The sequence below is a fragment of the Heterodontus francisci genome, chromosome 7 (assembly GCF_036365525.1).
Source record: "Heterodontus francisci isolate sHetFra1 chromosome 7, sHetFra1.hap1, whole genome shotgun sequence".
Lineage (NCBI taxonomy): Eukaryota > Metazoa > Chordata > Chondrichthyes > Heterodontiformes > Heterodontidae > Heterodontus > Heterodontus francisci.
Genome location: NC_090377.1, coordinates 74,247,076 through 74,270,532, shown reverse-complemented (window position 1 = coordinate 74,270,532; position 23,457 = coordinate 74,247,076). Strand labels below are relative to the sequence as shown.

Sequence of the window (23,457 nt, the reverse complement as noted above, 5' to 3'; positions counted from 1 at the left end):
ACAAGGATTCACCAAGGGGGAGTTAAAAACACCATGTATTTAAAATTAAACCCTGTTACGGTAAGATCAGGTGAAGGCTGAAAGGGAACCCTACCTCTTTCTCACCTGGTCGTAACACTCTCCTTGTTTGACAGGTTTAATTCTTTCTTAAAGTGGATGTACTGGCCAATTCAGTAGGTGTTTGATTATTTACTTGCTACGATCATAACCAGAACCATTCAGACAGGTTTTCTTAAGTTAACAAAGAAAGAGGTTAACTTTATTGTACCTAAACCAAACTAATAAAATAACAAACAAACGCACCAACTTTCACACATATACACTCTGGAGGTTTACTACTTCTTTGTCCTCCTTGTCTTGAGAGACAATGGGTAAGTGCCTAGAGGTGGTCAGTGGTTTGTGGAGCAATGCCTGGAGTGGCTATAAAGGCCAATTCTAGAGTGACAGACTCTTCCACAGGTGCTGCAGATAAAATTGATTGTCGGGACTGTTACACGATTGGCTCTCTCCTTGCACTTCTGTCTTTTTTCCTGCCAACTGCTAAGTCTCTTCGACTCGCCACTCTTTAGCCCCACCTTTATGGCTGTCCGCCTGCTCTGGCGATCACTGGCAACTGACTCCCACGACTTGTGGTCAATGTCACAGGACTTCATGTCGCGTTTGCAGACAACTTTAAAGCAGAGACATGGACGGCCAGAGGGTCTGATACCAGTGACGAGCTTGCTGTACAATGCGTCCTTGGGGATCCTGCCATCTTCCATGCGGCTCACATGGCCAAGCCATCTCAAGCTCCACTGGCTCAGTAGGGTGTATATGCTGGAGATGTTGGCCGCCTCGAGGACTTCTGTGTTGGAGATATGGTCCTGCCACCTGATGCCAAGGATTCTCCGGAGGCAGCGAAGATGGAATGTGTTGAGACGTCGCTCTTGACTCGATCGGAGTCTGAGAGAATTGGAGAGCGGAGCACAGCCTGAGGAGCCGGAAGTTTAAAAAGCGCGCCAAATCAGAGTCGGAGACCGGAGTCTGAGAAAGTGGGAGAGCGGAGCATGCCCTGAGGAGCTGGAGGTTTAAAAAGCGTGCCAAATCAGAGTCGGAGACCGGAGTCTGAGAGAGTGGGAGAGCGGAGCAGGGGAAAAATTGAAAAGTGACATCATAGAGACGTCACAATCAACAGAGAGAGCAGGGAAGAAGCTACCTGTTTGCATCAGAGCTGTGAGCATAAATAACTTACCTCGAGAATTTCGCAGCCTAGTCACCGGGGAGCAGTGGTAGAGCGGACCCGGAGGGGCGGAGCTGCTTTCACTGCTTCAGTGTTCCAACTGAAACTGAGAAAAACCTGAAAAAAATGACGTCACAGGAAAACTGGTAGGGAATCTGCACTAAATTTGAAAAACTAATTTGAAAAACTAATTAACTAAAGTAGAGATGGCAGGGCAGGTGATGTGCCATAGCTGCATGATGTGGGAGCTGGTCGATCCCATTGCGAGCCACAGTGACCACATCTTCAGCAAGTGCTTGCAGCTCGAAGAACTTCAGCTCAGAGTTGATGGGCTGGAGTCCGAGCTTCACTGTAGCACATCAGGGAGGGGGAGAGGTTCCTGGACACTGTGCTTAAGGCATTCACACCCTGCAGATTAAGTATCTCAAATTTGGCCAGTGGTCAGGGACAGGAGGGTGTGACTGCAAGTGAGGCAGGGGGAGGGATCCTGAATTCAGCAATAGAGGAACCTCAGCTCTTGACCTTGTCTAATAGGTACGAGGTACTTGCTCCCTGTGTGGATGAGGAAAAGGACTGTAGGGAGGATGAGCAAACTGACCACTGCACCGTGGTACAGGAGGCCATTCAATCGGGGGGAGCAAAAAGAAAAGTGGTAGTGGTAGGGGATTCCATAATGAGGGGTACTGATAGCATCCTTTGTAAGCAGGACCCAGAGTCCCGCATGGTATGTTGCCTACCCGGTGCCAGGGTGAGGGACATCTCTAATATAAAATAAAAACAAGAAATGCTGGAACCACTCAGCAGGTCTGGCAGCATCTGTGAAAAGAGAAGCAGAGTTAATGTTTCGGGTCAGTGACCCTTCTTCGGAACCCTCTCTAACCGGGACATCTCTAACCGGCTTGAAAGGATATTGGAGAGGGAGGGGAGGATCCAGTTGTTGTGGTCCATGTTGGGACAAACAACATAGAAACACATAGGGAAGACTAGGCAAGAGGACCTGTTTGGGGATTATCAGGAATTAGGAACAAAATTAAAAAACAGGTCCTCAAGGGTTTTAATCTCTGGATTATTACCCGAACCACATGCAAATTGACATAGGGATAAGAAAATTAGGGAAGTAAACACTTGGCTAAAGGAGTGGTGTGGGAAAGAGGGGTTCCATTTCATGGGGCACTGGCATCAGTATTGGGACAGGAGGGAACTGTACAGTTGGGACGGGCTCCACCTGAACCAAACTGGGACCAGTGTCCCAGTGGAAAGGATAAATAGGGTGGGCACAAGGACTTTAAACTAGTAAATGGGGGGGAGGGGGAGGCCTCAGGGGAAGTCAATACAGTTTCAAAAACAAGTAACAGGGCAGAGAGTAGAGAAACAGTCTTTGATGGCAAAACTGCAAGAAGTATACTGATTAAACCAGAAGAGAGAAATAATAAACAGGCGAATAAAGCATCACTGCTGAGGGACAGGTTAGGGGGTTAAGCCCAAATAAGAGTTCTATATACAAATGCACGGAGTGTAAGGAATAAACTAGATGAGCTGCAGGTGCAAATTCAAATGGAAGATTATGATGTGGTGGCCATTGCGGAGACGTGGCTGCAGGATGGTCAGGACTGGGAACTAAATATACCTGGTTATAAAGTTTACAGGAGGGACAGGGAAAATGGCAGAGGGGGTGGAGTAGCCTTACTGATTAGAAATAATATCACCTCATTGGTGAGGGAGGATATAAGAGGGGAAAGCATCCAGTGGAGACCTTATGGGTGGAACTGAGGAACAGAAAAGGATCTAAAACTGTAATAGGTGTAGTTTATAGACCCCCTGGTAGCAGTTCTGAGGTGTTAGATTGTATAAATGCACAAATTAGGCAAATGTGTAACAAAAGCAGAGTAGTATTAATGGGGGATTTTAACTTACACATAGATTGGGAGATCGAGCACCTGTCAGAAAGGTAGTAAATTTCTGGAATGTGTCCAGGATAGTTTCCTACAGAAATATGTCCTAGATGTAACCAGGGGACAGGCAATATTGGATTTACTTATGAGTAATGAGCCAAATTTAATTAGTAGCCTAACTGTGCGTGAACACTTATCAAATAGTGATCACAACATGATTGAATTCAAGGTAGCGTTCGAAAGTGAATAGCACGAATCAGCTACTAGAATTTTAGACTTGGGTAAGGCTGACTTTAACGGGATGAGACAGAGACTGTCCATGGTAAACTGGGAAGATCTGTTAATGGGTCAAACGACTGAAGAACAGTGGAGAATATTTAAAGAAACATTTAACGAAATACAGAGCAAGTATATACCCCTGAGAGGAAAAAGCTCCACTTCACAGAAAAAACAGCCATGGACAAATAAAGAGATTAGGGATAGCATAAAACTAAAAGGGCTTACAAAAATTCAAAACGCAGCACAGATCCAGCCGAATGAGATCGATACAAACACCAGCAAAGGGTCACAAAGCAGCTTATAAGAGCTACTAAAAGGGATTATGAAAGGAAACTTGCAAGGGACACCAAAATCAATAGGAAGAAATTTTATAGTTACATAAAGAGAAAGCGGGTGGTCAAGAGCAATGTAGGCCCACTAAAAGCTGAAAATGGAGATATTGTCATTGATAATGGGGAAATGGCAGACATGTTGAACAATTACTTTGCCTCAGTATTTACAGTTGAAAAGGAGGATAACTTGCCGGAAGTCCTGAAAAAATTAATAGCCAATAGGGGACAAGGACTTAATACAATTAACATAAGTAAAACATCAGTAACAAGGAGATTAATGGAACTAAAGAGTGAGAGATCGCCAGGACCTGATGGTTTCCATCCGAGGGTGTTAAAGGAAGTAGGGGAGCACATTGTAGATGCCCTAACTATAGTCTTTCAGAGTTCCCTAGATTCAGGAGTGGTCCCTCTGGATTGGAAAGTTGCACATGTCACTCCACTTTTTAAGAAGGGTGAAAGGGGGAACCAAGGAAATTACAGACCAGTTAGCCTGACATCTGTGGCAGGCAAGTTGCTGGAGTATATAATCAGGGATAGGGTGACTGAACACCTAGAAAAAATTCAGTTAATCAGGGACAGCCAGCATGGATTCATAACAGGAAGATCATGCCTGACAAATCTCATTGAATTTTTTGAAGCGGTGACTAAGGTAGTAGACAAGGGAGTGTCTATGGATGTTATTTATATGGACTTCCAGAAGGCATTTGATAAAGTCCCACATAACAGACTGTTAACTAAGGTAGAAGCCCATGGAGTTGAGGGAAAATTATTGACATGGTTAGGAAGTTGGTTGAGTGGTAGGCGACAGAGTGGGGATAATGGGTAACTACTCTGATTGGCAGGGATCTGTGTTGGGGCCTCAATTATTCCCATTATTCATTAACAACTTGGATGATGGCATAGTAAGTCATATATCCAAATTTGCTGATGATACAAAGTTAGGCAGACAGTCTAGATGATAGCATAAAATTGCAAGGAGATATTGACAGACTAGGTGAATGGGCAACACTGTGGCAGATGGATTTCAATGCAGGCAAGTGTGAGGTTATCCATTTGGACCAAAAAAGGATAGAGCAGGGTACTTTCTAAATGGGAAGAGGTTAAGTACAGTGGATGTCCAAAGAGACTTGGGGGTTCAGGTGCATAGATCTTTAAAATGCCACGAGCAAGTGCAGAAAATAATCAAAAAGGCTCATGGAATGCTAGCCTTTATATCTAGAGGATTGGAGTATGAAGACACAGAGGTTATGCTGCAGCTGTACAAAACCCCGGTTAGACCCCACTTGGAGTACTGTGAGCAGTTCTGGGCACCACACCTTAGGAAGGATATATTGGCCTTGGAGGGAGCGCAACGTAGGTTTACAAGAATGATACCTGGACCCAAAAACTGAACTGGAGTAGCCATATAAATACCGTGGCTACAAGAGCAGGTCAGAGGCTAGGAGTCTTGAGGCATGTAACTCACCTCCTGACTCCCCAAAGCCTGTCCACAATCTACAAGGCACAAGTCAGGAGTGTGATGGAATACTCTCCACTTGCCTGGATGGGTGCAGCTCCAACAACACTCAAGAAGCTCGACACCATCCAGGACAAAGCAGCCCGCTTGATTGGCACCCCACCTACAAACATTCACGCCCTCCACCACCGACGCACAGTGGCAGCAGTGTGTACCATCTACAAGATGCACTGCAGCAATGCACCAAGGCTCCTTCGACAGCACCTTCCAAACCCACGACCTCTACCAACTAGAAGGACAAGGGCAGCAAATACATGGGAACACCACCACCTGCAAGTTCCCCTCCAAGTCACACACCATCCTGACTTGGAACTATATCGCCGTTCCTTCACTGTCGCTGGGTCAAAATCCTGGAACTCCCTTCCTAACAGCACTGTGGGTGTACCTACCCCACATGGACTGCAGCGGTTCAAGAAGGCAGCTCACCACCACCTTCTCAAGGGCAAATAGGGATGGGCAATAAATGCTGGCCTGGCCAGCGACGCCCACATCCTGTGAATGAATAAAAAAAACTACAGGGGTTAAGTTACGAGGAGAGATTACACAAATTAGGCCTGTTTTCGCTAGAATTTAGAAGGTTATGGGGTGATCTGATCGAAGTCTTCAAGATATTAACAGGAAAAGACAGGCTGGCTAAAGATAAACTACTTCCACTGGTTGGAGATTCTAAAACTAGGGGGCATAGTCTAAAAATTAAGAGCAGACCGTTCAGGAGAGATGTTAGGAAGCACTTCTTCATGCAAAGGGTGGTAGAGATTTGGAACTCTCTCCCACAAACAGCAGTTGAAGCTAAATCCGAGATAGATAGATTTTTGTTAAGCAAAGATATTAAGGGATATGGGCCAAAGGCAGGTATATGGAGTTAGGCCGCAGATCAGCCATGATCTCATTGAATGGTGGGACAGGCTCGAGGGGCTGAATGGCCTACTCCTGTTCCTATCTTCCTATGTTCCTATATGTTGTCCAGGCCTCTCTGCCGTAGAGCAAGGAACTGAGGACACAGGCTTGAAATACTTGGACTTCTGTGTTCCGTGTCAGTGTGCCATTTCCCCACACCCTCTTGGCCAGTCTGGACATAGCAGCGGATGCCTTTCCCATGCGCTTGTTGATTTCTGCATCAAGAGACAGGGTTACTGGTGATAGTTGAGGCTAGGTAGGTGAACTCTTGAACCACTTCCAGATATTGATGGATGGAGCATTTCTACGTCCTATCCCATGATGTTCGTTTTCTTGAGGCTGATAGTTAGGCCAAATTCGTTGCAGGCAGCCGCAATCCTGTCGATGAGTCTCTGCAGACACTCTTCTGTGTGGGATGTTAATGCAGCATCGTCAGCAAAGAGAAGTTCCCTGATGAAGACTTTCCATACTTTGGTCTTCGCTCTAAGACGGGCAAGGTTGAACAACCTGCCATCTGATCTTGTGTGGAGGAAAATTCCTTCTTCTGAAGACTTGAACGCATGTGAGAGCAGCAGTGAGAAGAATATCCCAAACAGTGTAGGTACGAGAACACAGCCCTGTTTCACGCCACTCAGGATAGGAAAGGGGTCAGATGAGGCACCGCTATGCTGAATTGTGCCTTTCATATTGTCATGGAATGAGGTGATGATACTTAGTAGCTTTGGTGGACATCCAATCTTTGCTGGTAGTCTGAAGAGACCACGTCTGCTGACAAGGTCAAAGGCTTTGCTGACATCTATGAAAGCAACGTTGAGGGGCATCTGTTGTTCGCGGCATTTCCCCTGTAGCTGGCGAAGGGAGAACAGCATGTCAGTGGTGGATTTCTCTGCTCGAAAGCAGTTTACACGCACTGGAGGTTTACACACGCACAAATAGTTGTGGGGAAAGGTAGATTGGTTGAGTTCGAGTCCACAAAAAAGGTATACTGTCTGTTTAATTTTGGTGATTCAGCTGGCATCTAGCCAGCTTTAGTGGTCCTGAGTCTTTTTGTCTGAAGAGGTGGATGACTGGTTCAATGAGTCTCTTGGAGATAGCGAAGCGGATGATTTCCTCCCACAGATTTCTGATTGTAGTCAGAGTATGTGAGGGTGGTCAGTCAACAAGCAGGATTTGAAAGCTTTCAAGCTGGAATGGAGAGAGAGAGCAAGAGAGAGAGACCCCCACTTAGGTTCTGCTCCTGTCAGAGTCCAGTTGCTTCTCCTGTGCTGCAGAGAAAACACCAGCTAAAGCATCAGATAGGGAGGGGCTTGTCACATGACAGTCACTCAGTCATTCAAACATAGCAGTTCGCAGTATTTCTCTGCTTGCTGAGAGAACAGGTAGTTCCTTTAAACTTCCTGGGTCTTGGTTCTTGCTGGGAAATGCACAGACATTTCGTCTCTCTCCTCACAGTCCTTTGCAATGTGGGATAGAGTGTAGCAAACCAGGTGATCATCTTAAACTGAAAGGATGACTTTGCTGGCAGCTTGTCTTTTAAAAATGTCTTTAAAAAAAATATAAATTCAGATCTCCAGTCAGTGGATTAAAGAAAATTATCATTCAACAACGCACATTGGTTTTTTATTTCCAAAATATACTTTATTCATAAAAATCTGTAAAAAAAAATTACCAAACAGTTTCAAACAGCATCAAGTCAAAAATTACAAACAGTGCAAAGGAGGTCCATTTCCTTCAATACAATCATGAGTTGTCTCACAACCCTTCCATTTCACATTTGTCGTGCCAGATATATTTTTACATTTTACAGGAGACAACATTTTCTCGATACAGTTCGAGGGGTTTCCCATGGATCCAGCCCCTCAGTTCAGCTTGGTGGGGGGACCTTACACAGTGAGGCATGGCTCCGGCTGCCCCAAGCTTTAGTGCGTCCCTCAGCACATAGTCCTGGACCTTGTAATGTGCCAGTCTGCAACATTCGGTGGTGAACACCTCTTTGCGCTGGAAGACCAGCAAGTTTCGGGCAGAAAGGGCGTCTTTCACCGAATTGATAGTCCTCCAGCAGCAGTTGATGTTTGTCTCGGTGTGCGTCCCTGGGAACAGCCCATAGAGCACAGACTCCTGTGTCACAGAGCTGCTTGGGATGAACCTCGACAAAAACCACTGCATCTCTTTCCACACCTGCTTTGCAAAGACACATTCCAGGAGGAGGTGGGCAACCGTCTCTTCCCCACCACAGCCACCGCGGGGGCATTGTGCGGAGGGGGCGAGACTTCGGGCGTGCAGGAAGGATCTGACGGGGAGGGCTCTTCTCGCCACCAGCCAAGCTACATCCTGGTGCTTGTTTGAAAGTTCCGGTGATGAGGCATTCCGCCAAATGACTTTGGCGGTCTGCTCGGGGAACCATCCGACAGGATCCACCGTCTCCTTTTCCCGTAGGGCCTTGAGGACATTCCATGCAGACCACTGCCTGATGGATCGGTGGTCAAAGGTGTTTTCCCGCAGAAACTGCTCCACGAAGGATAGGTGGTACGGCACGGTCCAACTGCATGGAGCGTTCTGCGGCAATGTGACCAGGCCCATCCTTCGCAACACCGGGGACAGATAGAACCTCAGCACGTAGTGACACTTGGAGTTTGCGTACTGGAGGTCTACACACAGCTTGATACAGCCGCACACGAAGGTGGTCATCAGGATGAGGGCCACGTTGGGTACATTTTTCCCGCCCTTATCCAGAGGTTTGAACATCGTGTCCCTCCGGACCCGGTCCATTTCGGATCCCCAGATGAAGCGGAAAATGGCTCGGGTGACTGCCACAGCGCAGGAGTGGGGTATGGGCCAAACCTGCGCCATGAACAGCAACAACGTGAGCGCCTCGCACCTGATGACCAGGTTCTTACCCACAATGGAGAGAGATCGCTGCCCCCACATTCTCAGCTTGTGTTGTACCTTAGCTACTCGCTCCTCCCAGGTTTTGGTGCACGCCCCAGCTCTTCCGAACCATATCCCCAGCACCTTCAGGTAGTCTGACAAAGGATCGGTCAGCCCAGTTCCCAAAGAACATGGCCTTGCTCTTGCCGTGGTTAACTTTGGCTCCCAAGGCCAGTTCAAACTGGTCGCAGATGCTCATCAGTCTGCGCACAGACAGCGGATCCGAGCAGAAGACGGCGACGTCATCCATCTCCAAGGAGGTTTTGACCTGAGTGCCTCCACTGCCTGGGATTGTCACCCCTCTTATGCTCGCATCCTTCCTAATAGACTCAGCAAAGGGTTCAATACAGCAAACAAACAAGACCGGGGAGAGAGGACAGCCCTGTTTGACTCCAGATTGGATCGGGAAACTTTCCGATTCCCACCCTTTGATTGAGACTGCGCTACTGATGTCTGTGTAGAGCAGTTTGTGTAACACTACCCAAAGCTGTTAGCATAACAAAGTAGCTAATGACACTATTCAGAATCAGCTAGTCTTGCCTGTGGCAACCCATTAAACTGTTAGTTGCCCTTGGAAAGGATTGTCTTTTCAGAACCATCATTTTTTCCTAGTATCTATAGCAAGGATCAATATATGTGCATTGGCTGTTCTGCCAGAATTATGGTGGTCATCGACTAGAAGAAGCGAGTAAATTTGACTCCGCTGTCTCATTTTCTTTGTGTTCGGGATGTAGTTTTTTAGTTTTAGTTTTAGAGATACAGCACTGAAACAGGCCCTTCGGCCCACTGAGTCTGTGCCGACCATCAACCACCCATTTATACTAATCCTACACTAATTCCATATTCCTACCACATCCCCACCTGTCCCTATATTTTCCCTACCACCTACCTATACTAGGGACCTGGGATTGTCACCCCTCTTATGCTCGCATCCTTCCTAATAGACCCATCAGCCAATTGCTAATGGCCAATTTACCTATCAACCTGCAAGTCTTTGGCATGTGGGAGGAAACCGGAGCACCCAGAGGAAACCCACGCAGACACAGGGAGAACTTGCAAACTCCACACAGGATGTACCCAGAACTGAACCCGGGTCGCTGGAGCTGTGAGGCTGCGGTGCTAACCACTGCGCCACTGTGCCGCCCAATGATACTGGCAGGGTCACATTTATTGCCCATTTCTAGCTGTCCTGAGAGGGTGATAATGGAATTTCTCCTTGAACTGCTACAGTCTTTGTGCTGATGGTGCTCCCATGATGAATTTGGGTAGGCAAGTCCAGAACACTGACCCAGCAATGATGAAGGAATGGCAAGCAGCATGGTGTATGACTTGTAGAGTATGGTGTTCCCATAATATTGCATCTCTATTCCTTCTTGGCAGTAGAGATCACAGGAGAGGAAAGTGCCAGCAAAGTAACCTTGGTGCGGTGCTGAGGTACTGCCCTGCTTTCCTGTAGATAGTATGCACCCCAGCCGCAGAGGGGGTGGAGAGTGAGTTCAGTTGCAAGAGTCAATTAAGTAAACTGCTCTATTCTAAATGGTGTCAAACTTCTTGAGTGTTGTTGCCGCTGCACCCAATCAACCTAATGGCAAGCATTCCATTACAGTCCTGACTAGCCTTGTTGATGGTGGAGAGACTTTGTGGGGTCAGGGGTGATCTATTATGCAAAGAGTATCCAGTCTCTGCCCTTTTCTTGTGGCCATGGTATTGTTATAGTTGGTCCAGTTAAGCTTCTGATCAATAGTGATTCACAAGATGTTGAAGCTGTGGCTCTTAGTAATGGTGGGAGAGATGGCTGGGGTTTTTCATTTGGAAATAGTAAGTAGATGGCACAAATGTTAACTCTCACTTGTCAGTCCAAAGTTGGATGTTGTGAAGATGCTGCAGTAGGCTAATACAGGTTGCTTGATTATTGAAGGAGTTATAAATGGAACTGAATCCTGTGGAATCATCAGTGGATAGTCCCATTCCTGTCCTTATAATGGAGGAAAGTTCATTGATGAAACAAGTTTTTCAGTATGCAAATAATACATCATATTAATCCACTTAGCAAGGATATATGGGCCCCCAAATTCTTCAAGTTGTGATTCCAAAGGGTACCATCTAGTCCACCGGCACCTATCCTGCTGGAGATGTGCTTCGGAGGGAGGGTATCTCATTTATATAGAATCATGGAATGATTACAGCACAAAAGGAGGCCATTCAGCCCGCTATGTCCGTGCCAGCTCTCTGCAAGAGCAACTCAGCTAGTCCCACTCCCCCACCCTTTCCCCACAACTCTGAAAACCTTTTCTCTTCAGATAATTATTCAATACCCCTTTGAAAGCCATGAATCAATCTGCCTCCACCACACTTTCATGTAGTGCGTTCCAGATCCTAACCATTCACTGCTTAACAGGTTTTTCTTCGTGTTGCCTTTGGTTCTTTTGCCACTCACCTTAAATCAGTGACCTCTGGTTCTGAACCTTTTTGCCAATAGGAACAGTTTCTCCACATGTACTTTGTCCAGGCCCTTCATGATTTTGAACACCTCTATCAAATCTCTTCTCAACCTTCTCTTCTCTAAGGAGAACAACCCCAGTTTCTCCAATCTATCCATGTAACTGAAATCCCTCATCCCTAGAACCATTCTCATGAATCTTTTCTGCACCCTCTCTAATGTAGTCACATCCTTCCCAAAGTGTGGTGCCCAGAATTGGATACAATACTCCAATTGAGGCTGAACCAGTGTCTTATAAAGGTTCACCATAACTTCCCTGTTTTTATACTCTCTGCCCCTAGTTATAAAGCCCAGAATCCCGTATGCCTTTATTAACCACTTTCCCAACCTGCCCTGCACCTTTAATGATTTGTGCGCATATACCCCCAGGTCCTTCTGCTCCTGCACCCTCTTTAGAATTGTATCCTTTATTTTTGAGCCAGGTCTCCTTTATTGCCATGACGTCATGTTCCCAAGTGGCTATCTGCACCTGCAGCTCACCAACTTTATTTACCACACTCTGTGTTTGCATACATGCACAGTAAACCTAATTTTGACTTTATTGCATTCCCTCTTACTCTGACCCCACCTAATACCGTACTATTTCCTACTCTAGTGCTATCTGTCTCTCCCAGTACTTTGTGTACCTTGTTTTTCCTTTCTAATGTTACACTCTGGTTCCCATCTCCCTGCCAAGTTATTTTAAACCCTCCCCCATAGCACTAGCAAACTGCCCTATGAGGAGATTGGTGCAGGCACATTTCAGTTGCATCTCCCATGACAGGTGGATTTTCAACATTGACCTATCCTAACCTCCCTGTATTAGCCGGCTGATTTGTTCAAAATGCTTGCTTGTCCTGGACCTTACTGCTAGGGTTCACATGTGGTCTTGTGGAAGCCTGTAGGCTTCGCCCTCTATGCGTGCCATCCTCTACATAATTACCAGCTTCTGACTGAGCCTGTGGAAACCTCAGGAAACCATTGGGAGTCCCCAGCCCGTGACATCTTTACATCCCTTAAAAGGCAACCAGGAAAATCTCAGAAACAGCAGAGACCTGGCATAACTGGGTTCCTGCCATTTTCCTAGGGATCCTGTGGTGTGTCCACCCGAGTTACAGTGAGAGATGATATTTCCAGTACATTGCTATGCTGGGGCAGTGTCAATGGGCAGAATTTTAACTGCCAAGGGGAGGTGGGTTCAGGTGTGGGTGGTGGGGGTTAAAGCACCGAAAAATGGTGTCGGGTTGGAAACCCGACATGATCCCACCCACTTCCAAATTAAAGACGGGTGGGTTTGCAGGTAAGCAAATCCCCATTCTCAGATCGCTCTCTCTCATGCAGTACGCATGTGTGACGGAACCCATCTGTCTCGCTTTAGCTCGCGGGGTGGCCGACGTGGACGGTGCAAAATGCCTGTCCGCCGGGTTCGCCAACGTGTAACGGAGTGAACCTCCTGCCCACGCAAGAGGCGCTGTCGGCTAAGTAATTAAAATTTGAAAGAGGCAATTACCTGAGGATTTAACCCAGCAGACTGGCTTTAACAGCCATGCACAGGTTTCCCAAACTGTGTTGAACTCATCAGGGTCAACCAAGTGACTGCACAGTGCCGAGTGCTACTTCAATTAATGGCAAGTTGGGAAGCCTTCAAACAGTGAAACAGAAGCACTGCAGCCATTCCTGGAGGCAGGTGCTCACAGCATTGTTCTGAGAGTGTGCTCTTACTGCTTGATAGGTGATTTCCAACTTCTTGGAAGTCAGTTCAACTGCCTTGGATTTCACTCACCTTGATCTGCATTTCCCTGCTGTCAGGCCTTCACCACGACATGGGAGCAGCTTATGCAGCTCTATATTGGATCGCTGATGAGGAACAAGAGGAGCAGCATCAGCAATACTAACAGCACCAGGAGGAGCAGGAACAACACCAGCAGCAGCAGCCTCCTCCTAAGACACTCCACAGGACAGAGGGGTGGGACACAGAGATTCAGCTCAAAGGAGGTGAGACCCCAACACAGGGTCTGCAAACAGACAATCAGCTCTTTCAACATGTGTGAGCACCAGTGCCTCAGACTTCCATGGCAGGTCATTGCTGACATCTGCAGCCTCCTGCAACAGGAACTTCTTCCCAGTTGACCAGGTGGGCATGCATTGCCAGTGGCCATCAAGGTGACTATCAGTGGAGGGCCCCCGTACCCCTGTCCACTCCACCACCCCCCACCACTGCCAGTTCTCTGCCTTTCCCTGGAGTTTCTATGCTCTGTTCTCTTCAAGGAGAGAAAGCAGAGAGTTATGAGTGTGAGAAATGGATTGTCTGGAGAGGAGGGAAGGACAACATTGTGGAGGACGACTGTGAGGCATGGGCATGAGAGGGCACAAAAATGAGAGTGGGACTGTTAGCTGTTCAGATGGGGATGTGAGGAGGTCCCTGGAGAGAGAGGAATGAGTGGAGCTGCAAGGAGTATTGTGCAGGAGAATGCCGGGAAAGTCAGTGTGTGTGACTTGGCATCTGAATGTGTTATGCCACTCACCTTTCCTGCCCTCCTCAGGTCCTTGAACCTCTAGGGAACTGTCTCCTAGCTCGAGGGACCACATTCCTGCTGCTCACTTTCTCGGCCACTTCGATCCACGCTTGCTTGGTTTGAGAAGCTGGCCTATTCCTCCCGTCCTCAGCAAACATCACCTCACATCAGGTCCTCAGATCCTGCAGCAGGACCTCCTGGTAAGAGTCCAAAACCTGGGGCAGCCTTCCCAGGTCTCCTTTCCATTCCTATGGTTGCTGAAACCTCAGGAATCAATATAGCCATAATTCAGCCATTCTGACTCCTGCCAGAGTCCCTTTAACTAAGAATCCTTCCTTTGACAGATTCAGCGTGCCATCCCACCCACCCTCTTTTTTCTTCAGGAAACCCAGAAGCTGGATGCTAATGGCTGAGTTAAAGAGACACAGCAAAGGCCACTAACAGAACAAATGGGTTCCTAACCCGCTCCCAAGCTCCCACTGCCTACAGGTCCAATAAAATAAAATTCCACCAAACATGCCAATTGGCATGTAACTTGTTTCCCTGGGAAAACCAGTACAATAAATCTAAAAGCAACCTTTTAGATTAAGAAGTAATTTACGTTTAGGTCCCCTGGTAACTTACTGAGTTTATCAAGTTCATAGTTAACAGCAGAAACCAGGATGTTTCACAGGTTCAGTCTGTAGTATCTGCTGTGTTAACTAAAAGTGCTACAATGGATCTGGGAGACACTAGGCTAGTTAACTTGTTATCCAGGATCTCTGATGCAAGTGGATCATGTGTGAACAGGGTCATGCTTTCTCCCAACCCCCAGCTCATATCACCACCACATTCAAGTAGCCTGCTGACACTCACTACCAAGGCTTGTAACTGAATTATGATCACTTGGGTAAGGTCCTGGAGCATGCCCATCAAATTGTAGAGTTCAGCAAGAGTACTAAGAAGAAGAATGGAGAACATTTTATGAGAAAAATGTTACTTTGATATCTTCATGACTTTTTCCACAACTTGAGGTGCTGTATCTGCTCAATGGCAAGGGTGGAAATGAATTCTTTATCTTTCTGCCATTTCATCCAGAAAAATGGCATCTTGCTGGAATTACACCACTGTGTTAACATCAACATTTAACTGCAGACTTAGGTGTTTTCACATTGTTAAATAGAAGCCATCATATTATATGGAAATGAACTACAATTGATGCACATAATACGAATAAAATTCAACCTTCTGTATTTGGAAAACACACCCAAGAGTCTGCATAGGTGTTTAATTTAAAGAGAAAACAATGAATTTCTAATGAACACATAGGGTTGAACTTTCACCACGGAGGTGGGAAATAGGAGCCGGGTTTGTTCTTGGGAACAGCCTCAGTGAGGAAACTGATTAAAGTTCAGATTTTTGCATGGAGAAGCTCTTCATTGGTATGGAAATTGGTTTCCTGACCACTTAGAGCCGCTGGGGGCAGGAAGGGAGGTAGATGAAGTCTACGGCAGCCATCACTGAGGCTGCTCTTTGTCCTGAAGGAGAGATCTGTGGTTTGTGCCAAAGCCTTCCACTGCACCAGAGGGAAGTGAGCTGTCACTGGGGAGCCGGAGGCCTAGCGCCCAGGGAAGGGCAGCCCATGGCTTCATTAATGCCAACCTGAATCTAATGCTGGAGGTATCGAGGGAGGTTCTCTTCCCAGAGGGTGGCAGGAGGAGACCACCTTGTCGTGCAGCAGGGGCACCTCTCTGTTCATTGTCATCTCCCTCCGTCTCCTCTTCTTCCTCCGCTCTCACTTCCCTTGATGAGCTGTCTCCTTCCAGGATTTCATTGTCCTCAAGGTCCACACCTCTCTGGAGAACCATATTATGGAGAGCACAGCAGACCACCACAATGACTAAGACCCTTGCAGGATGGTATTCGAGGGCATCACCCGACCGGTCTAGCCACTGGAATCACATCTTCAGAAACCTGATGGCCAACTCAGTGGTTGTCCTTCTGAGTAGGTGGCATTGCTTGTATCGCCTCTGTGTCTTTGTCTGGGACTCCCACAGAGGGGTCAGTAACCAACTCTTCCAAGGGATATCCTGTGTCGCCTAGGATCCATCCATGCACTTTGGAGGTTGGAGTGAAGATCTGAAGCAGCCTGGGCTGGCAGAGGATGAAGGAGTCAGTGACCAGTGAGATGCAGTGGTATGCACCCGTTTTTCAGATGCCACTGATCCTTGGAAGGAACCAGAAGCGCAGAAGTTCAAGGCCAGAGTGACTTTGATGGCCACTGGCAGGGCATGGCGACCATGCTGCGAGTTCTTTGGTGACGAGGGCACAAATGTCTGTGACCATTTGCCTGGAGTTGCAGTCTCCTGTGACAATGGTTCTTGGTCATTTCCAGATAGTGCTGTCTTCAGCGGTAGATCTTGTGTTAAGGGTTCGTCCTCCATTGCCTTCCTGCCCCTCTTTCCTCTTCCGTACTCTCCTGATGCCTGGCATTCTTCCTTTCCTGCGGAGTGTGTTGCCCCTCAATGCCACTGGGCCCAAAATCTGACAGTTGTACCCTCATCACCAGCTAAAGCCTTCCTTCTTGGCAGGTGGCCACCCAATTGTCCTTGGCAACCTTGCCCCCTGCTCTTCTGCCCCCGCAATGCTGGGGGAGGGGGGGGTGTGCCGACCCCATTCAAATTCCAGGCACTAAGCTCATTCTCCCTGCTGCCTGTGCAGTGCCCAGGGTACCCCTTACCCAGTGCCCAGTCCCCTTTGCCCTACTGACCTTCTTATGGGGCTGACGGGATTCCCTGAGGCAGCCATGACTGGCTTCCAAGTCTGTACCCAGCTCCCTTGAGATGATCAGTTTTTGAAAGCATGTGTAACCGGTCCACTCCTTTAAACATTTGAATCACAAATCTTCACAAGCACTTAACAAGCTTTTAAATAGTTCAACTGGCATCAATTGGGAGAACAGGATTCCTGTCCTGCCCTCCCCCCACCTTGGTGATTATTGCTGGCGCCGGGGTTTGCGTCTTGAAATTGACATGCCACTCGGCGCCATTATTTTTGTGGTCCCCACCTCTGTTCCCGCAGTGATTCTTGGAATAAATTCAGATGTTTATGTTGGCTTAATTTTCATTTCAAAATGATACTGCTGTAAGAAATGTTTCTGTTATTGACCTTCACCTCAGAGATCTTCTGGTCCTAAAACCAAAGGGTTATTTCAGCAGTAAAATACTCACATTTGATGCACCTCCTGAATAACATCAGGGTGGGGGCACACCATTTCTAAGTAGATTTAGACTTATACATTCACCCTAGTGCTGCCATGGTGATGAACAGAATAACTTCCCCTTTCCCATTTGAGGAGAGGTGCATGCCTGGACAGTCATACAATTGAGAAAAGAAAGAAAAACTTGCATTTATATAGCACCTTTCTGGACATCTGAAAGCTGTTTACAACCTATGAAGTACTTCTGTAGTGTAATCATCGTCACAGTGTAGGAAATGCAGCACCCAATTTGCACACAATGGCTCACAAACAGTAATGTGATAATGGTCAGATTGGTATTTATAGGTGCTAGTTGAGGATAAATATTAGCCAGGACACTGGGGAGAATTGCCCAGTTTTTCTTCTTCAAAATAGCCCACCTGAGAAGGCACATGGGAACTTGGTTTAAGATCTCATCCAAAAGATGGCTCCTCCAACAGTGCAGCACTCCCTCACTACTACACTGAGTATAAACTTATATTTTGTGCTCAAGTTTGAGAGTGGGACTTGAATCCACAACCCACTGACTCAAAGCTGGGTGCTAACGCCACATTTGCCTCATTCTCCTGGAAGTACAGCAGCCAGTGGCAATGATGATGACTGCCCAAAAATAGGTGTTGCGTTAGGCCTTTTGCTCAGCTCTTGATCTGAGGGGGACGTGGGTACTGCCAGAGAGTAAATAGTTTTCTTCTGTAAGACCAACCGAACACAAATCGGGGTTGGATGCCTTCTGGCTGCCAGGTTTGGACAACAGGCAGAAAGACCCATAATTGGCAATCATAGCTGCTATTACAAGTCTTTTAAGTCTGCAAGTGTGCTGAATTTCTGCTCCATCTAGGCACAGGCTCCTGCCAAGGGGTAGACCTGTGCCTGGGGAAAGTTCAGCCAATGCTAATGACTTGAACTTGGAAAACAAGGAGGGCTCAGGTCACAGCTGACCAAGTACTTCAGCTTAACTGTGTCTGTGTAGAAGGGTGGGAAGATGAAAATGATGGTCATTAAGTCTATGCTTTGCACCTATAGATATTCAGAATAAACCACCTTATGGTAGGAGCTCTGATTCTCTGGTTACACTGCATCAATGCTGAGTCTCTTTAAGAGGAGCTATGATTGGCAGCATTTCTTCTGCTACATCTATCATTATTGAATGGAAAGGCAGAGCTCATGAATGCATACTTAAACATATAACAGTCTGAACTGCATATAAAATTTCTAATGAGAAGAGAATGAACGTGATAGTCAGCTCACGTCAATCATTAGACATTTAAAAGCAGCTGAATGGCATATGTGTGTTTTAAGCAGTACTTATGTATGGCATTACATCATTTAACATGAACATCAAACATGTAATATAACTGCAAAATAAAATAACAAATGACTCAATTCATTCTTGGAATGGAAAATTAGCAAAGTGCCCTGTTCAGATTAAACAGGTAACAAATAATAGGGACTTTAGAAGGGGCAAAAATGTTGTAACTAGATTATTTGGCTGTCTTTGCCTTCATCAATTATTGAAAAATTTGAAGCTCTTTACTTAGTTTAGCTTATGCATGGTGATAACCCAAGAGAATGAATTCAATAAGATTTTGGTTTCCTAACTGGATTAAGTCATGGAGACTCAAGAAAAAAACACACCGGCTTTTGGTAGTGATTCTGCCAGTAGTGTAAGTGAATCTAAATGTGTTTTTTTAAAATTCATTCATGGGGTGTGGGCGTCGCTGGCTATGTCAGCATTTATTGCCATCACTAATTGCTCTTGAGAAGGTGGTGATGAGCTGCCTTCATGAACCACTGCAGTCCTTGGGCTGTAGGTACACCCACAGTGCTGCTAGGGAGTTCCAGGATTTTGACCCAGCCAGTGAAGGAGCGGCAATATTATTCCAAGTCAGGAAGGAGAACTTGCAGGTGGTGGTGTTCCCATGCATCTGTTGCCCTTGTCTTTCTAGGTGGTAGAGGTCACAGGTTTGGAAGGTGCTCTCGAAGGGGCCTTGGTGAGTTGCTGCAGTGCATCTTGTATATGGTAGACAATGCTGCTTCTGTGCGTCGGTGGTGGAGTGCATGTTAAGGTAATGGGGTACCAATCAAGCGTGCAGCTTTATCCTGGATGGTGTCGAGCTTCGAGTGTTGTTGGAGTTGCACCCATCCAGGCACGTCCAGTTCAGTTTCTGGTCAATGGTAACCCCCAGGATGCTGATAATGAAGGATTTAGCAATGGTAATGCCATTGAACATCAAGGGGAGATGGTTAGATTCTCTCGTTTGAGATGTTGATTGCCTGGTACTTGTATGATGCAAATGTTACTTGCCACTTATCAGCCCAAGCCAGGGTGTTGTCCAGGTCTTGTTGCATTTAGTTATGGACTGCTTCAGTTTCTGAGGAGTCACAAATGGTGAACAATGTGCAATCATCAGCAAACATCCCCACTTCTGACCTTATGATGGAGGGAAGGTCATTGATGAAGCAGTTGAAGATGGCTGGGCCTAGGACACTACCCTGAGGAACTCTTGCAGTGATGTCCTGGAACTGAGATGATTGACCTCCAACAATGACAACCATCTTCCTTTGTGCTAGGTATGACTCCAACCAGATGGAGATGGTAACGTCACAGCTTCAGAAGTTTAAGAGCTTTTTTAAAAAACCTTGCTCAATGCAGGATACTAAATCATGACCAGTTATACATCGCAAGTATATGATACAAATCTTGATCTTGTATCCCCCGTGAAATGAAAGGGTATGATTTTGGATAGAGTGCGAGATAGCTCAGATCTAAAATCATTGTAGTGGGAAGAACCCTTTAGTTTCAGCCTATTAGTGGGAAAATGGCGCACTGACACAGAACACAAAAGTCCGCGTGTATCAAGCCTGTGTCCTCAGCATCTTGCTCTACGGCAGCGAGGCCTGAACAACGTGTGTGGAAGAGTCTGTCACTCTAGTATTAGCCTTTATAGCCACTCCAGGCGCTGCTCCACAAACCGCTGGCCACCTCCGGGCACTTACCCATTGTCTCCCGAGACAAGGAGGCCAAAGAAGAAGATGATTAGTGGGGAAGAGTGACTGCTCTCTTTTATTCTTTACAAAACCAGAATGGCTGTTCAGCCCATGTTAATCTATCCTTTCTAAGACAATAGTCCACTCATCACAACATCTAATTGGTACTTGTATGATGCCAGGTTGTTTATCTTCAACACTTTATCTGGAAGTTCAATTCAAGTTTTGGTCATTTTCTTTGTGCAAAGAATTTCTTGACATCATTCTTAAATTTACCTTTTTATTAATTTGAACCTGTCTTCACCTCAAAATTCTGCATTGCCTTCTGTGCTTGAACACCTCATGTCTCTACAACCACTGTACTCAAGGTCTAGTCTGGCCAGGCTGGAATACTATAGTTTGATCATGAATTCTTTTAGCCTCCATGCAGTAATTTACAATTTTTAGCATTAAATTTCACCTGGCATTTTTCTGCACACATCCATATTTTATCCAACACTTGCCACAATTTCAGAGCTTCTTCCATTGATTCCACTGCCCCTCCTGGTTTGATATCATCTGCAAATTGTTCACACTTATTGCTGTTGCATCATGGCTATTTATGCAAACGCAAAGCAGATGTCACTTTTGTCAAGTTCAGCTGGTGGCTACATTGGGGGTGGGGAGGGTGGTGTATGGTTGGTCAATATACTTAAAGCTGGCATTGGAGTTGGGCCTTAAAAAGATGAGAACTGCGCAAGCGGTACATGGTCCGATAGCAAAATGCTGCAAGAATGTTGGGTTACAGAAGTGAGTTTAAAAAGGTAAGTCAACCCTCTGCTGGGGGCAGTGCAATGTGTTAATTATTTTTATATTATTACACAAAGACAAGTTGTATTATGGGCATAACTGATGGAAAATAAAGCAGCCTACATTTCATATCACCAAGTGTTTACCCAGTTTGCTTTCAAACCGATTGAATACGTATGAATAAGATATGCATATCCATTCATGCTCACAAATGTGTAATAGTGTTACATCACTGGATTATGCTATCATGTAACTAAGGCACTGTGACTGAACTTCCACAAAATTAAGATGCTCAGGCTGCTTAAGAGAGAAAATAACACCATAAGCCCAAGGTGGTATTTATGGCGGACCCAAATTTCTAATATGTGTATGTTCAGCATTGTCCCTTTAAAGGTCTATTTCTAGATATTTGGTACAACTGAATGACAGACCTGATCATGCTGTGGTCACTATTAACCAGGGTGCCATAGTTTCGATTTACTGTACATAGTGAGCAATTAACAAATATCAAGTCACATCTGTGTACATTCAAGAAATCATTTATGAACTTTATGTATTGAAGGTACAGTGATCTCCTCCTTCGTTGCCGCGAACTTGACAGTTGGACACAGGATCTATCTCTTCCTAGTGTAATCTGGATATCAGGTTTTTTCAACCCACAATCCTTTCTTACTGGTAATAATAAAGGATCATACTTGTTTTCAAAGTATATTAGTCTATTTGGAAACTTAGTTGTTTTGAACAAAAAAAAATTCTTTAAATCTCAATATTAAGTGCAGAATACAATTCTGCTAAAAGATGCAAATAGTATTTTATAGGAAATAGTTTGGCATAGTTATGGAGAGCAAACAAATCGCAGTGGAAATACTGTGTTGTGTTGTGCACTTTATTTTGCATAGCTTTTGTAATTCTTTGAAAAACTTTAGGTCTGCCAATTGCCAAAATGTTTTGGTTAACTGTGTTATTTTAAAGTAAGATTTTCCCTTAGTCTACTTACTATTAATCTTCCTTGTAGGTGGCTAGATGGGATATTTTGGACAAACCAATCCTAAATTCTAATGTGCAGCCTTCTGGTTGGATATTATATTCTGATGTACTTGGCTGCAAGGAGGTTTAATAGGTGGTAGGAGCTAACTCCATTATTGAAATTTATAATGTCTTTCAATTCAGCATTAAATGTATTTTACTGATGTCTATAAAATATAGTAAGTTATATTTGTGACAAAATACATTCGCAATGGATTAATTCACACAGCAATTTAAACTTATCTAAACCAGTCATTAAAAGATGTAGTTTCTATGTATCACAGCCCAATAACATATACAATATTGTATAAATGAACAGAAAAATACATTTCAAAATGAAGTATTAATCACTGGCTAAGTATCTGTTAACCTCCCTCTAAGTGACATAACTTTCAGTTTATCCTTTCTACTTGGGAATGCACCAAGCCTAATGTTCAATACTTTGCCCAACGGCAGAGCTGAAAGTAGCATTTAATCCATGTGGGGGACTGTGCTGGTATTATCATGTCTTTGTGCCTATAGCTCTGTATATAAGTGCCAATGTAATGCATTACATTCCATCTGATAATTTTTTTAAAAAGTATAAGATTTGTTTAAATTTCCAAAATTTGTTTTAGCTGTAATGCAAAGTTTGGCAAGGAAAAATGAATGGCCCCTAGATAAGATGCACCTGATAGTGGATGTCACTAAAAAGCTGAAGGAAGATTTTGCACAACCTGCTAGAGAAGGAGCATACATTTCTGGTCTCTATATGGAAGGTAAACAACGTGGATAGTACATTTACTAGTGTATAGCTTTTTATGCTGTTTACAGCATTCTAAATGTAGTACATCCTAGTTAAACAAATAAGCTTGTGCCATTGTAAAATTATTTAATTTTTTCCTTTCATGTTACATCACAGGAGCACGATGGGACATCCAGAATGGCCACATAGCAGAAGCCCGATTGAAAGAACTGACACCGCTGATGCCAGTTATTTTTGTTAAGGCAATCCCCAATGACAAACAGGAAATGAGAAATATTTATGAATGTCCTGTTTATAAGACAAAACTTAGAGGACCTACCTATGTTTGGACTTTCAATTTGAAAACAAAAGAGAGATCTGCAAAATGGATTCTTGCAGGTGTTGCTTTGCTGTTGTGTGTGTAAAAAGTGTGTTTTATATGCTGCTTTTGTCACAGGCAAATGTGATAGTGTGGGAATTGTAGGTGGGTTGTTGTGCTCGATACTGGAGCTAGGTCAACTTCTGTAATTCAACTGCATCCTTCATCAATATCTCAACCTCTGCACTACTGCCAGCTGTAGAATGTCTTTAATGCAATGAAACATCCCAAGGCATCTCAGACGAGAGAATAAAC

At 45.3% G+C, this 23,457-nt stretch overlaps 1 protein-coding gene across 1 annotated transcript in view; it reads left to right on the top strand.

The window, feature by feature from the left end:
* dnah9l (dynein, axonemal, heavy polypeptide 9 like) overlaps positions 1-23,252 on the top strand; it is a 563,466-nt gene extending 540,214 nt beyond the window's left edge. The window contains exons 81-83 of the mRNA XM_068036275.1: positions 21,636-21,748; positions 22,717-22,857; positions 23,001-23,252. Coding sequence (XP_067892376.1) covers positions 21,636-21,748; positions 22,717-22,857; positions 23,001-23,248 — 502 coding nt within the window. The 3' untranslated portion in view covers positions 23,249-23,252. The remainder of the gene's footprint in view (positions 1-21,635; positions 21,749-22,716; positions 22,858-23,000) is intronic.
* Positions 23,253-23,457: the final 205 nt, after the last annotated feature.